Source organism: Diaphorina citri, unplaced genomic scaffold, assembly GCF_000475195.1.
Source record: "Diaphorina citri unplaced genomic scaffold, Diaci psyllid genome assembly version 1.1 scaffold881, whole genome shotgun sequence".
In the NCBI taxonomy this organism is placed as follows: Eukaryota; Metazoa; Arthropoda; class Insecta; order Hemiptera; family Psyllidae; genus Diaphorina; species Diaphorina citri.
In genome coordinates, this window is record NW_007378313.1 from 190496 (window position 1) to 211250 (window position 20755).

Here is a 20755-nt window from a genome sequence, read left to right on the forward strand (position 1 = left end):
GGGGGGGGTTTTTTTTTTTTTTTTAGAAAAAACCCATAATATCTAGTGTAAGTCCTCAAAGCGCGGGGCCCGTGGCGGTCTGCCATTCTTAAAATCAATATAGAGAAGTTGAACATCAAAAATCCTTCAGCTATCATCAAGAAAGCACAGATGTCAGTCATTTTATCTACCACGTCCATCGTTAGGAAAGTCCTGAATGAATGAGAGAAATTTAGATATTCATATGTTGAAAGTTATTTCCCATATGTAATATTATGTACCTTAATAAAGTGATTACGCAATATAAAAGAGTTTGTTGTAGGGGCTGTAACTATGTCATTGGTAAGCGAGTTCCAATTGTCAAGCACACGGTTACTGAAGAAAGATTATCTGATTTCTTGTTTAGCTCCTTCTTTAAATAGCTTTTTTGACCTCTGGTTCTAGTTGAGTTGTTACCTCTTCAACTCCGCGACTGGGATGCTTTCGTTCAACACCGGGATGGTTTGTTTCGACAGCAACACGTCAATCGCCGCTGGCGTAGTCAGGTTGGACTGGTTGGCTTTCCACGCATCGTATTGCTCTTGAGGACTTAGCGTTGGCTTGTGCTGCTCGAAGAAGGACTCGTTGACGATGTGGTTGAACTCGTGGACGTAGTAGTTGGTCTTGTCCGTGAAGTTGAGGACGCACTGGGAGCAGTGCTCGAAGAACGGACGCGGCGTGAACACCTGACGAGGGGAAATAACGGTGAGAACTTGACAATGATGCTGAAGCTACGTCACTTTGAGAAATAAATAGGTCAAAAAAACGAAAATGAACAAATACTAAATACAGATAGGTACCATTCCAGTAACAAAATGGATTTTAGTCTCATACATTTATAGTCTCATTAATATTTCTGTCAAATCTGAATATTTCATATTTTTTTAGGGAACTATTCAGATTGTACTCAAGAAGCTGAGTGCAAACGTATTTAAAGTGCAACCCCAAAAGAGACTTCGAATATCTGCCGGAAATCGAAACCGGGACCTCCAGTGTGTGCCACTCGTTTAGGGAAGTTGCGAAGGATATGATTACTATGCTCACGGAGCAAGGTTTACCAAATCAGAATTGAGATCAATCTAGGATTGAGCTCTACTACCCAGTTCAATCCAGAATTGAAGCCAACTCCAACTTCGTAAAACGCGATCACAGAAAATTCCAAAAGGCGGCTCAAGTATGCTTACCATGGTGGTCTCCGCATCTCGTCTCTGTCTCTTGGGCGGCTCGGTACCATTAGTGATCTCCACCAGGCTTTCGATCTTCCGCCGCATATCTGGCTTCATGGTTGCTAATTCGGCCGGTGAGAAATGCTTCAGGATGACCTGGTACAGCTCTTTCTTCATGTCACGGAATTTGGATTGCCACTCGAGGATCGATTTCTCTCGTCTCTGAATCTCCTCTTCGGTTAAGGTGGTGAGGTAGGACAAGGTTGCTGTAGGATGACCTGGTACAGCTCTTTCTTCATGTCTCGGAATTTGGATTGCCACTCGAGGATCGATTTCTCTCGTCTCTGAATCTCCTCTTCGGTTAAGGTGGTGAGGTAGGACAAGGTTGCTGCGGGGGTGAAAGGAGAAGGATGTTGCATCATAAATACGAGTATGTAGCAAAAAACCAAATGTCAACTCCAAGCAATCACCCTAGTTAGGGTAGATTGAGAGGCTGACGAAAAACGCCTACCCCGTCTGTACAGAGGAAAAGGCGAAGAAAAGGAAAAAGAAGAGTTGCATTATGAATTTATAAATATTATAATTCATAAATAAAGTCTTAAGAAGGATGTTGCATCATAAATACGAGTACGTAGCCAAAACCAAATGTCAACTTCAAGCAATCACCCTAATTAGGGTAGATTGAGAGGCTGACGAAAAACGCCGACTCCGTCTGTACAGAGGAAAAGGCGAAGAAAAGGAAAAAGAAGAGTTGCATTATGAATTTATAAATATTATAATTCATAAATAAAGTCTTTTTATTTCCTAAAGAAACAAAGTCCCAAATTGGCAGCGTAGTTAGCTTGGAACGTAGCGCTCCTGCCTACTAAGCTCTTGGTCGCAGGATCGATTTCCACCCGGGGCGCATTTTATCCTGAGCGGATAAGGTTCGTTCGAAACGGCTTTCTCCTATCCTGTCTTCCTTCTCACTTAGAATTCGGGATCATAAGACCTTAGCAATTACAGTTCCCTCTATCAAATTTCTTTAAAAAACTCCTATCCTGTCTTCCTTCTCGCTTCGATTTCATGAAGATAAGACCTTAACAGTTATAGTTCTTTTTTTTAAAGTACGATGTTGAGACTGTTGAGTTGCAGTGTAAAGCTGTTAAGTGTTAAGGCCAACCACTACTTACTTCCGTGTGTGCTCGTCAGACGTCAGGTATACCTCATCAGGTGTACCTATCTACCTGATAGTGAGTGGGAGGCCTAATACAACGACCTTAAACACTCTAAACTTACTGGAAATATTATCTGATTCATCCCACTGGTCGAAGTACTGATGCTGAGCGAATACTTCAACGGTGCTCCTACTCACGTTTCAATTGCTCAGCCTCCTCATACAGTTTGTCCATACGGTCATAGATTTCACTTCTCAGCTTCATTTTGGTCCGCGCCACGTCCCAGACATGCTCGTTGTAATGTTTGTTGAACACCTGAGTGTCGTTGGTGACTGAATGGAACAGAAAATAGAAAGAAATGAAATGTGCCAGCCTAGTTAGCTTAGTTGGTAGTGCGTCTTCCTTGTAAACGCTAGGCCGCGGGTTCGATTCCCGCCCGGGGCGGATTTTATCCTGATGGGATAATGTTCGTTCTCGGAACGGCTGGCTGGGATCGATTTCCACCCGGGGCGCATTTTATCCTGAGCGGATAAGGTTCGTTCTCGAAACGGCTTTCTCCTATCCCGTCTTCCTTCTCACTTTGAATTCGGGACCATAAGACCTTAGCAGTTACAGTTCCCTCTATCAAATTTCTTTAAAAAACTCCTATCCTGTCTTCCTTCTCGCTTCGATTTCATGACGATAAGACCTTAACAGTTATAGTTCTTTTTTTTAAGTACTATGTTGAGACTGTTGAGTTGCAGTGTAAAGCTGTTAAGTGTTAAGGCCAACCACTACTTACTTCCGAGTGTGCTCGTCAGACGACAGGTATACCTCATCAGGTGTACCTATCTACCTGATAGTGAGTGGCAGGCCTAATACAACGACCTTAAACACTCTAAACTTACTGGAACTTTTATTAGTTAATTCTGCTAAAAGGATATTAATTGATCTGGTGTCAAGGCTAAAGAGCTAATGGTTCATTCTTTGATATCGTATTACAAACATAGTTTGTCAAATGTAATATTATAATTTAAATTTAAATGTCAGTGTTATATCTCTATGAAATACTATTGCAAATAAACATGGAATATATATGGTACAGGTGGGCCAATAAATGGTACGTTTTTTAGGTGGGCGAATAAATGGTACACTTACCCTAGTTTGTCAAATGTAAAATTATGATTTAACTTTAAATGTCAGTGTTATATCTCTATGAAATACTATTGCAAATAAACATGGAATATGTAGAAGAAACAGACAGAACTAACTTCATCGAAGAAATATTTGAAAACCTAGATGCCTTTGTCCCCCAACAAAAGAAAAGAAACAGATACCATTCTCTTAATATACCCACATAACTAAAAAACGATATCAAATACAAATAAGAAGCAGACAAAATGATATCGAAAACAAAGAAGCAAACTTCGTATTTTTTACCAACTGACTCCGTATAAATGGGAAAAGTGAAGAAGAAGAAGAGCAACAAGAAGAAGTAGAAGAAGGACAAAAAAAGCAGATATCCCATCAGATTTCCTTTGGGAGCTTAAGTTCGTAGGTATGATATCGACTGCGCCAATTTACTATGACATATGACGTATGAAGTGAGAAGCAACTACCCTGTATATTCTATTCTATCAAAATCTATTCTTTTATGAAGAAATCAAACTAAACTCTATCTTTTTCTCTAATAGAAGAAAAAGAACCAGTAGAAGTTTGGTATTCCTTTAACATAAAATTCAACTGAAACTTACCAACATCCACATCCCGTCTGCGTCGTTCCTGTTTCCCGCTCGGACATTTTCATTCAGATTGTTTTCTAGCTGTCTCCTAATTGTTCGTTGATTTTCTACTTCTGTTTTGGGTTGTTTACACACATTTTCTCTATATTGATTCAATAATTTACCGTCACCTGTAGGATTTTCAACATGTTTGAGTTCGTAGTTTTTTCTCAAATACATGTTCTCTGCATTGTACTTTTTGTTACCCTTCTGTGCTGTCAAGCTATTTTCATCAACAACATCCATTTTATCTAGCAAGTTCTTGTATAAAGCTAAAACTAAGTCATTGGCTCCTTCAAGCTCATCCATTTCTTGCTTGAAAGTTCTCCTGTTTCTTTGCGCCTTTGTTTGCTATTTTCATCAGCAACATCCATTTTATCTAGCAAGTTGTTGTATAAAGCTAAAACTAAGTCATTGGCTCCTTCAAGCTCATCCATTTCTTGCTTGAAAGTTCTCCTGTTTCTTTGCGCCTTTGTTTTGAGCTCTTCTTGCATGATATGTCTTTTGCGCCGGAATGGTATATGCTTGTTTCTCTCTTTCAAATATTCGTGTAGTGTTTTCTTGTATCTGTATCGTATTTCTTCCAGTTCGTATCTGACTCTGTTGATTTTGTTTTGATATTCGTCCAGATAATAGATCTTATTGAAATGCTCTTTCGCTCTTCTATTGATTATGTTGGGTGGTTGCCTATGCCCTAAAAATAAACGCATTCTTTTAATTCGTATCTGACTCTGTTGATTTTGTTTTGATATTCGTCCATATAATAGATCTTATTGAAATGCTCTTTCGCTCTTCTATTGATTATGTTGGGTGGTTGCCTATGCCCTAAAAATAAACGCATTCTTTTAATTTTGTCATCTGGATGGATGACTCCCTATTCAAATTTTCCATTCATTTATACTATTTATTGTTACCTACCTATTTTATCTCAAAATTTACCTATCTTTTAATCTTATTATCGTGATCAAGACTATTTTATTAGCAATTTTCCATTCATTTATACTATTTATTGTTACCTACCTATTTTATCTCAAAATTTAGGTACCTATCTTTTAATCTTATTATCGTGATCAAGACTATTTTATTAGTTAATTCTGCTAAAAGGATATTAATTGATCTGGTGTCAAGGCCAAAGAACTAATGGTTCATTCTTTGATATCGTATTACAAACATAGGGTAAGTGTAGTGCTGAGCGACCAGCTCCAAGAGCTGCGAATGATTCATTTTGTCCATGATTTCGTCTTGCTGTTTCAATTTATCCGTCATGTTCCACTTGCGTAGCATGTCGGTGTTCCAGCGGACACCCTCCAGGTTGTGGAGCGTCTTGTAGCGGTCGAGGACGCTCCCGAGTTTCGACTTCATGAGGATGAGAGCATCCAGGAGCGACACGGTGGTGCCGTTGGCGAACGCAAACATCGCTAGGGATAGAGAGGACAAGATGACAGTTTGATCTAAAGGTGTGTCCACACATGGTCAAGCGGCCATCGATCTACGGCCGGTTGAATATGTTTGGACACTCCTTAAAGAGATTGCAGAACAAGGATTCCTCAAAATGTATAGGGGGGATTTGAGGCAGCAGGAGGTGCCCCCTTATGATCAACCAGACCAACAAGAGTGTCAGAGGGCGAAGAAGGAAAAGTAAAAAAAAAATCCAATCTGAGGTCAATTGAAAATTGAAAGCCTAATTCACACTATCTGATTTCGGCGATAGAGCGTTTTCATAAAGCCAGTCTGCAGACTGTTATTTAGTTGCTAATTGCCGAATTTCCGGGATTGAAGTCTTGAAAAGTGTGTCGCGGGTGCAACAACTTTGAGAAGCACCGAGATACCACGTACAGCAGCTTGGGTACTAAAAGGCAAATTCCAGACATTTGTAAACAATAATTTACCTTCGGACCAACCTCAGTGGTGCAGTTGTGAACTTTGGATCTGAAGGTCGGTGGTTCCAAGTCAAGTCGTGTAATGATCAGAGAACGACATTTGTGACAAGCATTTCAAGATGCTTAACACAATTAAATATTTCTCCTAGTTTACCTTCGGGGATCGTCTGGCGCGCCGTTTGGTCGAATTGTATTTCGCTTTGATGTCGTCCATCTTGCGTTTCAGGTCCGCGATCTTGTGGTCGATCTCTTTCGACACGTCCGTCTGGTTCTCCTTGTTGCCCTTTGACTTCCGCTCCTGGTACTGTCTGAGCTTTTCCTTGACGTCGTTTAGTTTCTTGTTGAGGGCGGCGTTCACTTCCTTGCTACTCGGCGGAGGGGGTGGAGGGGGGAGCGTCGTTTTGCGCGTGCGCAGAAGGCCGTACCTGAGACCTGGTGGAGGGGAAGGGGGGAGGTGATAAAGAGTTGGTTAGATCAGGAATTCAGGGCCGCGTTCCTGAAGTTTACAACTTTGTACTTTGCATGAGATAAACACTTTTTATGTTTTTTTTTTTTCTATTTTCTAAGGTGTCGATCACCCTCCAGTACCTGTTTTATTGTTTAGACGAATTATTATGAAAATCTGCGATGATGTGATGATTTTTCTTTGTCAGCCGATATTTGGACTGACCCAAAAAATACAAGAGATTAGATTGAAATGGTTTGGGCATGTAGAGAGAAGAGACTGGTTGGGTAGAGTTACATAGGTAAAAAGTACAGAAACTAGTTATACAGGTGGAGACCGAAACTGAGTTGGAGAGATAGGGTTGAGGAAGATTAGAGAGAAGGAATGGGGAAGAGAGGTATTAGACAGGAGGGTGTAGCGGAGTAGAATAAAGGAGAGTACGCCGAATCCAAATAAAATTGGGAAACGGTGCGGTAAAAGAAGAATGGTGGATTTCACCAACCTTCTTTCCAGCCTCAAACAGCCCGTTAGCTTAACAGCCCTGTTAAGCCAATACAAATTAAATGGAACTTAACTGGCTGTTAGCCTAACAGGAGTTCTAATGACTGAATAAATATTGATGAAATTGAACAGAAGACTTACCCAAATCAATAGCGCGGTCTCGTCTATACTCTTCGATAGTTCGGTTGTCTGTGCCACGACGTTTGGCAATGAGCCAGTCCTGCCAATCACTGATGACGTCACGACCTGCCTGTCTGTACCGCTTCTCTTCCGAACCATTACAGGTGATAAAGAGTTGGTTAGATCAGGAATTCAGGGCCGCGTTCCTGAGGTTTACAACTGGAGAGATAGGGTTGAGGAAGATTAGAGAGAAGGAATGGGGAAGAGAGGAGATATTCGACAGGAGGGTGTAGCGGAGTAGAATAAAGGAGAGTACGCCGAACCCAAATAAAATTGGGAAACGGTGCAGTAAAAGAAGAATGGTGGATTTCACCAACCTTCTTTCTAGCCTCAAACAGCCCATTAGCTTAACAGCCCTGTTAAGCCAATACAAATTAAATGGAACTTAACTGGCTGTTAGCCTAACAGGAGTTCTAATGACTGAATAATATTGGTGAAATCTACTCATAGAGTAGAAATCTATTCTTATTCTTTTATTTTAGCCAATCTGGCTTCAGTCACCACAGGCTGCGCCATGGTTTGGTCTTCGCCCTCCATCCCCAAAATGAAGGCCGCGGGCCTTATTGACGACTTTCAGGCCTCCTGGTTAACCTCCCTTTTGGCTGTGGGGGGCGTTGTTGGGCCGTTCCTGTCGTACCGATTGATAGATAAGATTGGAAAGCGGGCCACCATCATTTTGGACATGTACCTGTTTATACTATCCTGGGCTTTGCTAGGTAAGTAGGTACTAGTATCTTGGGCTTTGCCTGAGTAAGACCATCTATGAATTCTTTGTGGTAAAGCAGAAAGCTTTTCACAACTTTAGTGGGTATCACTGTATAACAGCATTACCAAGTGTCTCCTTTACTATTGATTCTCATCTACTCGTATCATCAATTTACACTGGTAATGCCGCCACTGGTCGCTACTCGATTAAAGTAGCTACTCAATTGTCCTCACGAGGCTGAGTACACCCCAAACTCCAAACACAGAGCAGAAAAAACTTCGACCCCGCCGGGAATCGAACCCGGGACCTCCGGTGTGAGAGCCTAGTGTCATACCCACTCGGCCACTTAGGTTGCTTTGCTGGGTAAGGTACTAGTATTACGGTGAACTGTAGAAACTTTTTTTACTTATATATCTATATACTTAAGTTATATATATAACTTTTAATAGTGAACTGTAGAAATCAATCAGAAGAGCAGAAATCAGAAACTCTACCTATGAAATATACAAGACCTTGTTTAGACTGCGGGAGTAAATAGAATATACCTTGTTTATCCTGCTGGGATAGGACTGAAACAAATTAAATGGAACTTAACTGGCTGTTAGCTTAACAGGAGTTCTAAAGACTGAATAAATATTGGTGAAATTGAACAGAAGACTTACCCAAATCAATAGCGCGGTCTCGTCTATACTCCTCGATAGTTCGGTTGTCTGTACCACGACGTTTGGCAATGAGCCAGTCCTGCCAATCACTGATGACGTCACGACCTGCCTGTCTGTACCGCTTCTCTTCCGAACCATTACGCCACTTGGTGGTGAAGCCAGTGAACTCTGTAGGTGACCGGGAAATATCGGTTAGTTCAGATAAAAAGACAAACAGTCTTTTCATGAATGAATGAAAAGACATTAGTTCAAATGAAAAGACAAATGAATGAGAAGACATTACGTCATGTGACGTGAGGTAAAGTGATGTTACTGTGGTTGTTGGTTGTCCTGAACGAGACTACCTACAATGTTATGGTAAAACTTTGAACTGCATCTTTCTGAGTCTCCATGAGCTCACGTCACGTGACGGTAGTGTGTTTCTACCTTAAGTGGTATTTATTTTTATGGAGTCCGCTGGAATTGAGGAGAGGAAGGACAGATCTCTCACAACTCACCAATGGATTTGTACGTTGTCTTTGGTAACTCTGCAATCTGATCGAAAAATGACTGGTTGCCAATGTGTTCCTTGAGATGAATTATGTACTCGTCTCTATTCTTGAACCCGGTGTCGTTACAACATTCGCAAACCTATATCAGAAATACAAAATCAAAGCATAAATTATTTTTGACATGGTAAGAGAGCTTCTCCACAACTTTGTTGGGCATCAGAGCATTATTAAGTGCCTCCTTTACTATAAAATTCTCCTTTATCAACAATCTTTTCACATGGATAATTTAACATGGTTGCCAAATCAGACAAACTGATCAGGAGCTATATGTATAAATCAGTGGAGCAACATTGCGCGTGGTTAGTATCCGGATGGGGGACCATCTAGGCGATTGCGTGCTGCTGGATCCAGCCCTGCTCAGGCCGAGTGATGTTAAGAGAGGGTAAAAGCCCTATCACCAAAAACCTTAGCACACTTATACCTCCGTTTCTAAAACAAACAATAATAATTGAAAAATAATACTTTCTCATTACCTTGTATAGGTTCCCTATACGTAAAGTTAATAGAAAGTCCAGAGCATTACTAAGTGCCTCCTTTACTATAAAATGCTCCTTTATCAACAATCTTTTCACATGGATAATTTAACATGGTTGCCAAATTTAAAATCAGACAAACTGATCAGGAGCTATATGTATAAATCAGTGGAGCAACATTGCGCGTGGTTAGTATCCGGATGGGTGACCATCTAGGCAATTGCGTGCTGCTGGATCCAGCCCTGCTCAGGCCGAGTGATGTTAAGAGAGGGAAGAGTTTGTTGTAGGGGCTGTAACTATGTCATTGGTAAGCGAGTTCCAATTGTCAAGCACACGGTTACTGAAGAAAGATTTTCTGATTTCTTGTTTAGCTCTTTTTTTAAATAGCTTTTTTGACCTCTGGTTCTAGTTGAGTTGTTAGGTATACCTCTTCAACTCCGCGACTGGGATGCTTTCGTTCAACACCGGAATGGTTTGTTTCGACAGCAACACGTCAATCGCCGCTGGCGTAGTCAGGTTGGACTGGTTGGCTTTCCACGCATCGTATTGGTCTTGAGGACTTAGCGTTGGCCTGTGCTGCTCGAAGAAGGACTCGTTGACGATGTGGTTGAACTCGTGGACGTAGTAGTTGGTCTTGTCCGTGAAGTTGAGGACGCACTGCTCTTGAGGACTTAGCGTTGGCTTGTGCTGCTCGAAGAAGGACTCGTTGACGATGTGGTTGAACTCGTGGACGTAGTAGTTGGTCTTGTCCGTGAAGTTGAGGACGCACTGGGAGCAGTGCTCGAAGAACGGACGCGGCGTGAACACCTGACGAGGGGAAATAACGGGTGAAATTGAACAGAAGACTTACCCAAATCAATAGCGCGGTCTCGTCTATACTCCTCGATAGTTCGGTTGTCTGTACCACGACGTTTGGCAATGAGCCAGTCCTGCCAATCACTGATGACGTCACGACCTGCCTGTCTGTACCGCTTCTCTTCCGAACCATTACAGAAATAACGGTGAGAACTTGACAATGATGCTGAAGCTACGACACTTTGAGAAATAAATAGGTCAAAAAACTAAAATGAACAAATACCAAATACTAGGTACCATTCCAGTAACAAAATGGATTTTAGTCTCATACATTCATTCATATTTCTGTAGCGGCTTTAGCTTTCGCCGAATGGTGATAGCAGAATAAAGAAAAGATGTCTTTTTGTATCTGCTATACACCGGGGTGATGGTCTCGAAGCTACGACACTTTGAGAAATAAATAGGTCAAAAAACTAAAATGAACAAATACTAAATACAAATAGGTACCATTCCAGTAACAAAATGGATTTTAGTCTCATACATTCATTAATATTTCTGGCAAATCTGAATATTTCATATTTTTTCAGGGAACTATTCAGATTGTACTCAAGAAGCTGAGTGCAAACGTGTTTAAAGTACAGCCCCAAAAGAGACTTCGAATATCTGCCAGAAATCGAACCCGGGACCTCCAGTGTGTGCCACTCGTTTAGGGAAGTTGCGAAGGATATGATTACTATGCTCACGGAGCGAGGTTTACCAAATCAGAATTGAGATCAATCTAGGATTGAGCTCTACTACCCAGTTCAATCCAGAATGGAGCAGTTGCAGTTGGGTAAAAATTATGAATAAAAGGTCGATTCCTACGTAAAAAGTTGTGAAAAATCCAAATCTGAGGTCCAGTGACGTTAAGCTGTGTACTGTACACACACAGTCGACGGCCGTCAATCGACGAGGTGAATCTATGTTACCGAGGCAATGTGGACGGTTCAGTCGACATCGATCGGCCGGCGACTATGTTTCGACACACCTTCAAACCCCTTGCAAAAAAGGTATATACTATATGAATCGCTGATTGTAAAAAACCATGTAAAATTTACTTACTGAAATGGCAGGTTTTACAGAACTTGGGCGGCTTCCTCAGTTTGGCCATGAAGTATTTGCTGGTGTCAGGGTCCATATCCATCAGCTCCTCGGTGAACGGTACCTTGTTCTCTGTAGACCTACCATGAGAAGTCAGCAAAATTCAGTCGACTAATATAAATCACAAGTGGGTTAGCCGTGCCTCAATAGAACAGTAGCGCTGGCTTAGGTTCGGAAATTTTTCTTTTTCTTCTACGACTTCTACATAGATCCGGAGATAAATCAAATTGATAAAAAGACAAACAGTCTTTTCATGAATGAATGAATGAAAAGACATTAGTTCAAATCAAAAGACAAATGAATGAGAAGACATTACGTCATGTGACGTGAGGTAAAGTGATGTGACTGTGGTTGTCCTGAACGAGACTACCTACAATGTTATGGTCATAAAAAAACAAACAGTCTTTTCATTAATGAATGAAAAGACATTAGTTCAAATCAAAAGACAGATGAATGAGAAGACATTACGTCATGTGACGTGAGGTAAAGTGATGTGACTGTGGTTGTCCTGAACGAGACTACCTACAATGTTATGGTAAAACATTGAACTACATCTTTCCGACTCCCCATGAGCTCACGTCACGTGACGGTAGTGTGTTTCTACCTTAAGTGTTATTTATTTTTATGGAGTCCGCTGTAATTCAGGACTCAGGAGAGGAAGGACAGATCTCTCACAACAGTCACAACTCACCAATGGATTTGTACGTTGTCTTTGGTAACTCTGCAATCTGATCGAAAAATGACTGGTTGCCAATGTGTTCCTTGAGATCGTTCTGTTTGATGTCTTCTCCTTCATTTCACTGTAGCTACTGCTTCCGGAGACCTTCATTACTTGATTGATGTATGCCAACCTTGGTCTTCCTCTTCCCTGGATTCCATTCCTTCTATAATATCAACTAGAGGAATTCGTTATGTCTGCATTGTCCAATCCATCTATGCTTTCTTTATTAGAGGTTGCCAGTATTTATTAAAATAATCAAATTACTCACCGAACACAACAAACACCTTGTTGTTGATCTTGGGCGGTAGTTGCTCCTCAACAGGCGAGTTTATCGCATGCCACAGAATATGTTTCTCCATACGGGACGGTAGGTCCCACCGTTTGGGACACATGGGACAGCCGAACCCGTCCGGGTCCGGGTTGTTACGGGTGTCATGGCCGTAGAATTCTTTGAACAGCTTCAGGGTGATGCCTGAAAATCAATTCATTTCAATTAGCTTAGCCAGACTAGTTAGCCTGGTTGGTAGCGCGTCTACCTTGTAAGAGCTAGGCCGCAAGCTCGCTTCCCGCCTGGGTTGGAGTTTATCCTGAAAGGATAATGTTCGTTCTCGGAACGGCTGCCTTTCTTCTTATGCTGTATTCCTTCTGTCTTTGATTTCGGGACGATAAGACCATAGCAGTTACAGTTCCCTCTGTCAAACCTCTTTAAAAAAAAAAGAAAAAAAAATCTACCTCGGTTCTTGAACCCGGTGTCATTACAACATTCGCAAACCTATATCAGAATGAATACAAAATCAAAGCATAAATTATTTTTGACATGGTAAGAGAGCTTCTCCACAACTTTGGTGGGTATCAGAGCATAACTAAGTGCCTCCTTTACTATAAAATTCTCCTTTATCAACAATCTTTTCACATGGATAATTTAACATGGTTGCCGAATTTAAAATCAGACAAACTGATCAGGAGCTATTATTTGTATAAATCAGTGGAGCAACATTGCGCGTGGTTAGTATCCGGATGGGGGACCATCTAGGCAATTGCGTGCTGCTGGATCCAGCCCTGCTCAGGCCGAGTGATGTTAAGAGAGGGTAAAAGCCCTATCACCAAAAACCTTAGCACAGTTATAGCACACTTATACCTCCGTTTCTAAAACACACAATAATAATTGAAAAATAATACTTTCTCATTACCTTGTATAGGTTCCCTGTACGTAAAGTTAATAGAAAGTAAAAAAAGAAAGAAAAAACACCCAAGAATTCTGTCTTACCTGTTGCGGTTCCCATCCGACAGTGGACGTTATCAGTAGATATCAAAACCCCCGTTTCTAAAACAAACAATAATAATTGAAAAATAATACTTTCTCATTACCTTGTATAGGTTCCCTATACGTAAAGTTAATAGAAAGTAAAAAAAAGAAAGAAAAAACACCCAAGAATTCTGTCTTACCTGTTGCGGTTCCCATCCGACAGTGGACAACATTTCATACCGCAACTCATTCTTGATCTTCTCGAAGTCCATTTCACGTTTCGTCCGTAGGGCGCGCTTCCGTCGTTGTGTTAACTCAGCCAGCTCGTCACTGGCCGAAATCTCACGCGCATCAATCTCATTTAGGTCATGCGCATCTGTCTCGCGCAGGTCTGTCTCAAGCGCATCTGCCTCGCGCAGGTCTCGCTTTTGGCGCGTCTCAATGTCGCGTCTGGTTTGTAGGAACAGTTTCAGTTGTCTCTCGGACTCTGGGTCGAGATTGGACGGCGTGTCTACGGATCGCTTCCGACGGTCATGGTCGTCTTTAATCGACGAGGCTGCGTCGGCTTGTTTTGTTCGTTCCAACCCTGAAAAATATATGGTGTTTCAACTTCAATGGTGTTCCCACTTACGTAAGGCATCTGTCTCGCGCAGGTCTGTCTCGAGCGCATCTGCCTCGCGCAGGTCTCGCTTTGGGCGCGTCTCAATGTCGCGTCTGGTTTGTAGGAACAGTTTCAGTTGTCTCTCGGACTCCGGGTCGAGATTGGACGGCGTGTCTACGGATCGCTTCCGACGGTCATGGTCGTCTTTAACCGACGAGGCTGCGTCGGCTTGTTTTGTTCGTTCCAACCCTGAAAAATATATGGTGTTTCAACTTCAATGGTGTTCCCACTTACGTAAGTTTAGAGTGCAATAGCAGCAATAGTCCTACCTTTCACACACAAAAAAGCCCAAACTGAGGCTTAGGTGTAGGGGCTGGTCAGCCCCAAAGGACGGGTTGAGCTTCTACGAATCTACATACTGGACTCCGCACACAGGAATTTCGTCAGAAAAGACCCCCATTTCAATGTATTATACTCCGTACACAAAAATACCCAAATTTGAGGCTTGGGTGTAGGCGCAAGCAGCACTATATTACGGATTGAGCTTCTACGAATCTACGAACTCCCACATACATACTTCAAGGCGCTCGCCTGGTAAACAGGAGGGCGTGGGTTCGATCCCAGCCGAGGCATGGAATTTTATCCTCATTTATTTGAGAGTGTGATTACATAGGTCTATTATTATTATTATTCAACGGTGCTCCTACTCACGTTTCAATTGCTCAGCCTCCTCATACAGTTTATCCATACGGTCATAGATTTCACTTCTCAGCTTCATTTTGGTCCGCGCTACATCCCAGACATGCTCGTTGTAATGTTTGTTGAACACTTGAGTGTCGTTGGTGACTGTGAATAGAATGGAACAGAAAATAGAAAGAAATGAAATGTGCCAGCCTAGTTAGCTTAGTTGGTAGTGCGTCTTCCTTGTAAACGCTAGGCCGCGTTGAGTGTCGTTGGTGACTGAATGGAGCAGAAAGTGGAAAGGAATAAAATGTGCAAGCCTAGCTAGCTTAGTTGGTAGTGCGTCTGCGTTGTAAGCGCTAGGCCGCGGGTTCGATTCCCGCCCGGGGCGGATATTATCCTGATGGGATAATGTTCGTTCTCGGAACGGCTGGCTTTTTCCTATCCTGTCTTCCTTCTCTCTTCGATTTCGGGACGATAAGACCATAGCAGTTACAGTTCCCTCTGTCAAACCTCTTAAAAAAAAAAGAAATGAAATAAGACAGGGTTGATAGCGCTGCCTGTAAAATATTTGAATCCAAAAGTTGCAAATGGACCACAACGTTCGGTCAATACCAGTGACGTTAGCTGTGTACTCGGTGGTGTAGTTGTCAAGGCGCCCGCCTGGTAAACAGGAGGGCGTGGGTTCAATCCCAGCCGAGGTATGGAATTTTATCCTCAATATAATTTGAGAATTTAGTATAAGTAGGGACATCGGCTATAATAAACGCCCTTGGTCAGTGCGACCTGGACACCTGGTTAGATCTTTTGTGACAAACATTAGGTAAGTCAGGGCAATATAAACTCAAGCCCTTTAGTATGACAGATTGTTCGGAATGTTTTGAAAAAACCCCTCAAGGCCTCATGGTCATCATCTGTTTCAATCCTAAGATTGGTTTATAGCTCTCCATTCTACTCTATCAATCTTCCTCTTCATGTCTGCATATGTTTCAGACCCGGAGTATTTCACAATTTGGTCGATGTATCTTTCTCTTGGTCTTCCTCTTCCTTGGGAACCCTGCCTCTTTCCTTCAATGATTGCAACCATGAAATCATTATACCTGTAGAGATGTCCTATCCAGCGATGTCGTCTTTCCTCTAGCATGTTCATAATCTGTCTTTTTTTCTCCTACCATCTGCAGCAACCTTCCATTGCTCATTCTTTCTTTATGGTACTCCAGATAAAATCTCATAGCCCGCCTGGTTAGCTTGGAGGTTAGTGCGTCTGCCTTGTAAGCGTTAGGCAGCGGGTTCGATTCCCGCCCGGGGCGGACTTTATCCTGAACAGATAAGGCTCGCTCTCGGAACGGCCTGTCTTTCTCCTATCCTGTCTTACTTCTCTCATCGCTTTCAGGAAGAGACCTTGTCAGATACGCTTCCCTCTATCAAACCCCTTCAACTTTTTTTTGCTTTCTATTTCTAATTTATTACTAATTTCATTTGTTTTATTAATTTAAGATTTTTTTTTACACTAGACTGCGTTAGGAACATGATTCTAAAACGGAAAAAATCTCGTTTTCGAAGAAATCGTCGATAGTCTCTGATGTGGTTTGTTAAACCACTATATTTAACGTTTGACTCACCATTGAAGGCGTGTTTAATAATGTGCTTGTCCAGACTGTCTCTACTATACAGTGTGGCGTTGCACATGTAACATTTACGGGGTGATCTATCCGGCACCGTGCTCGTTTTGGGGACAGAGAAGAAATCGGCCATCGCCACAGTGCGCTCAGTTGTGAACAGGGTTCTCTGAAAGAATAATAATAGAAGTAGATATCCAGAATATGTTGAAAAGATGTTGAAAGATAAGGAAGTTTGCGTAACTCCGTACACAGAAAGCCCACTCTGAGGTTTAGGTGCAAGGACAAAAAGCCCTAAAAGTCGGGTTAAGCTTGTACGAATCTAGAGGAAAGAGAGACAGATTCTGACATAAACAGGTGTAAGAGCTCCTTCAGGAAAACACTATTGCCATTTTAAAAAAGAAAGTAAAAAAAGTTGCTTTCACAAATATAGTCCAGGAGGTAAGAAACAAAAACTTGCTCTCAAAATAGTCCAGGAGGTGAGCGACAAAAATTACTCACAAAATAGTCCAGGAGGTGAGCAACAAAAAATCCTCTCAAAATAGTCCAGTACTCACATCGGTGACATTCTCCTCGATCAAATGCTCGTGGACGTGCGCAAAAAAGTCCCCGGGTTCCTCGAACATCTGATGGCACCCCTCCTTGTAGCAAGTGAAATTCTGCTTGTCTATATACGGGGGCCAGGTGACGTAGAAGTTCTGCTGATTGAAGAAGTGGTCGTACATGTGTAGAACGTAGGATTTGTAGTCGGATTTGTTGAACCAGGCCTTACAGTCGTCAATGTGACAGTGGAGGTATTTGAGCTCGTCAATTCTCCATGGAGGGTCGTGGAACGGCTTGCCCACGTCTAAACGAGAAAAATGAAGCTCAAGGGGGTTAGACACGGGCCCATTCTCCCCCCCCCAAATACGGCCTTGGCGTAAACTATAGGATGTTTTAAACAAATTGATTGGTTAATTTTAAACTTTTGATTAAAATTTAACCAATCAGAAATCAGTTTAACTTGAATTACCTACTCTTTACTCACACATGGCCTTGTAGCTTAGAGTGTAAATAAATAAAAATAAACTACTCTTTACTGACACCTTTATTTTCTTTTACTCTTTTTCCAGACACTAAACTTTCTCCACCAACCCAAGCAGGAGAAGCATCGAACCCACAACCTCCCAATAGCGAAGCCGGAAACAACCAGGCGAAGACCACTAATGACAGACCCTCGGCGAATGGAGTAGGAGGAGAAGTGAAGATGTGAGAGAGAGAGAGAAAGAAGACACTTGTAATTCTGAGAGAAAGAAAGAGCCGAGAGAGAAAGAGAGACTTGAGTAAGTAAGAACTTGAGAGAGAGAGAGAACAGTAAGTAAGAACTTGAGAGAGAGAGCAAGGACACCTGTAATTCTAAGAGAGAGAGAAAGAGAGACAGTAAGAACTTGAGAGAGAGAGAGAGAGAGAGAGAGAGAGAGAGAGAGAGAGAGAGAGAGAGAGAGAGAGAGTGAGTGATGAAAGTGATGATAATGATGTTGATAGTGGTGAAGAGTCCAATGATACTTCTACTAAGGACTCTGACAAAGGTACTTAGTACTTAGGCCAGCCCCTCACTATCAGGTAGACCTGACAGGCATACCTGATCAGGTCTACCTGATAGTGAGTGGCTGGCCTTACATTCCGTGTCCGATACAAAGTTTCTGAAAATTTAGTACCTGCAAAGTACCTTTAAATGATGATATTGATGTAAAATGCGAATTAGATATTAGATATTAGTGCTTTATTTAGACTGTCGAATTAGGACATGTAGTCCCATTATCTCAACAGTTTAATATTGCACCACTTTATTTATTTAATTCATAAAGTACAAAAGTATTCATAAAGTACAAATTACAACTATTCAAGGAAGATAGAATGTTGAATACAAAGAAGTTAAGCAATGACGCTTATGCTTGGTATTAGAATGATTGACCGTTGGAGCATCATGTGCTACTGGTTCTTCCCGTGGGCATACTCAACCTGGATGAGGTCAATGTGAAACTGAGAAAAATGGCGAGGCCTGATATGACTATAATATCTCTAAATCAGCATTAAATTCTCTGCTTTTCAGTCACAAACGAAAACGACGGCATAAACGGAGCTAGCGGAAATGATAGCAAGGATGCTGATCCCAAAGATGATACTGTCAGCGAAGATTTTAATGTTGAATCGTCTGATCATAGTTCTGATGAAGAGAAGGTAAGAATAGGACAGTTTCTAAACATGGCTTTCTGAGATACCATACCAATTCCTGTCAGGTCTATCTGATACCAGGTGAGCACACACACTATCTTGTGTACCTGTCAGGTCTATCTGATACCAGGTGAGCACACACACTATCTTGTGTACCTGTCAGGTCTAACTGATAGCCAGTGGCTGAGCCAAGTTCGACTTTACAAACACGATTCACTTGCAAAGTTCAACTTACATGGATTCGGCGCGGTTGGAATGCAGACACGAATCTCCATCCAAGTATTCGGGTTGCGGGTATTTGGGAGTCGTGTATTTCCGGTCTATTTCGTCAAGTTCTCTTCGGCACTGTTCGAGTTGCTGTCGGATGTGGGGTGGGTCCTTGAAGATGTCGGGGTTCGGGGTGGTGTCCTCATCCGCTTCCGTGTTGCCTGAGGAGGGAAGACAGGCGTACGTTCAATCAGATCAAATCATGAATAACTTTATTACTTGTACAGCTTGTACTTATTAAAGCAGAGCGTTTCCACAACTTCTGTGGATATCACAACATTACTAAGTGCCTCGGCCTGGACACGAAAATATAATATAATACCAAGTGCCTCCTTTGCAATCAATTTCCACATTTCAATAACTTTTTTACACTGGTAATGCCGCCACTGGTCGCTACTCGATTAAAGTAGCTACTCACTTGTCCTCACGAGGCTGAGTGCATCCCGAACTCCAATCACAGAGCAGAAAAAAACTTGAACCTCGCCGGGGATTGAATCCGGGACCTCCAGCGTGCTAGCCTAGTGTGATACCCACTCTTCCACGGAGGTTGCTAATCGTCACCATCATCTTCTTCAATCCTGGTATTGGTTGGCAGCTCTCCACTTCGTTCTGTTGGTTCTTCTCGGCTAAGTTCGTGATCTTCTCGTGCAAGTTCGCGTCTGCGCAGAGACCCAAATGGGTCGCTACTAAGAGGAGCAGAAGACTCCTTGTGCAGAGGTCTTCCATGGTGAAGATTTGGGACTTTTGTGGTCCCGTCTTGTTTGTAGAGTCTGGAAAGCTTCCGGATTTCAAACCTCTCGTGACAGAGTTGCTTTGATCTTCTTCATTTTGTGGTTCTGGGGAGGACAAGAGTTTTATGAAAGCCCGATTTCCACTAACCATTCATTCAAGAGAATTTTCAAATGCTATTTATTTATTTTATTTTTACACAGTTTAGCAACAAAGGCCATTTGCGGCAAATAAATAAAGTGGCCTACAGTTCTTTCGGGAAGTTGTTTGTCTTTAAGAAACGCATGAGGGTAGCTACGGAGTCAGGGTCATCTTTGAGGACATCAGAGAGGACAGGATTCAGGAAGAAGTTGGGGCGGAAACGCATCTTTCGGCAGGACAGGACAATATGCTCTACTGTCAAGGGGACATTGCACTCGCCACATTTCAAATGTGTTTTTCGCTTATTAGTTATTTAGTTAACGATGGAAGGGGAAAATGAGCTTGTTTCCCGACTATTGTTCGAGTTGCTCAGCAACACACTTATCAAAGAAACATGCAGCATCAGCCTTGTAGTCTGAAATGGGCTCTCGTTGTATTAAACATGAATTCTGTTTTTTTGATTTGATTTTACTCCACTAAACAAGCTGTGTTCACACATAATCGACGGCCGACTGACACCGTCCACAATGCCTCGACAACATAGATTCACCTCGTCGATCGACTATGCGTGGACACAGCTTTGATGCAAAATAACACAGATGAGTACTTTTTTACTTAAGGTATATATAGAAATGGATACTTACGAGTAGGTTTTTTATATCCCGACTCGGAGTTTCGTCTATTTCATAGACATTTTCAAGGGAAACTGAAAAGCCCGATTTCCACTAACCATTCATTCAAGAAAATTTTCAAATGCTATTTATTTATTTTATTTTTACACAGTTTAGCAACAAAGGCCATTTGCGGCAAATAAATAAAATGGCCTACAGTTCTTTCGGGAAGTTGTTTCTCTTTAAGAAACGCATGAGGGTAGCTACGGAGTCAGGATCATCTTTGAGGACATCAGAGAGGACAGGATTCAGGAAGAAGTTGGGGCGGAAACGCATCTTTCGGCAGGACAGGACAATATGCTCTACTGATAGTGACAGCAGATAGTGACTTTCCCTTGAAAATGTCTATGAAATAGACGAAACTCCGAGTCGGGATATAAAAAACCTACTCGTAAGTATCCATCTCTATATATAACTTAAGTAAAAAAGTA

The 20755-nt window shown here is 41.9% G+C and overlaps 2 protein-coding genes across 2 annotated transcripts in view; both read right to left on the bottom strand.

The window, feature by feature from the left end:
* The window catches only part of LOC108252817, an 11084-nt gene extending 5567 nt beyond the window's left edge, over window positions 1-5517 (bottom strand). Inside the window, exons 1-5 of the mRNA XM_017445549.1 lie at window positions 5287-5517; window positions 2463-2502; window positions 1463-1572; window positions 1203-1340; window positions 436-704 (exon numbers count right to left, since the gene is read on the bottom strand). Coding sequence (XP_017301038.1) covers window positions 436-704; window positions 1203-1340; window positions 1463-1572; window positions 2463-2502; window positions 5287-5517 — 788 coding nt within the window. The remainder of the gene's footprint in view (window positions 1-435; window positions 705-1202; window positions 1341-1462; window positions 1573-2462; window positions 2503-5286) is intronic.
* A 73-nt stretch (window positions 5518-5590) lies between these two features.
* Window positions 5591-20600, bottom strand: LOC103512765. The gene is made up of 13 exons (XM_026826154.1): window positions 20516-20600; window positions 19377-19619; window positions 18752-18944; window positions 18399-18508; window positions 16860-17149; window positions 16306-16471; window positions 14714-14848; window positions 14033-14251; window positions 13602-13987; window positions 8973-9105; window positions 8476-8643; window positions 6136-6413; window positions 5591-5620 (listed from the first exon to the last, which is right to left on the bottom strand). Exons 1-13 carry the CDS (start codon window positions 20598-20600, stop codon window positions 5591-5593), a joined length of 2436 nt encoding a protein of 811 aa, XP_026681955.1.
* Window positions 20601-20755: the final 155 nt, after the last annotated feature.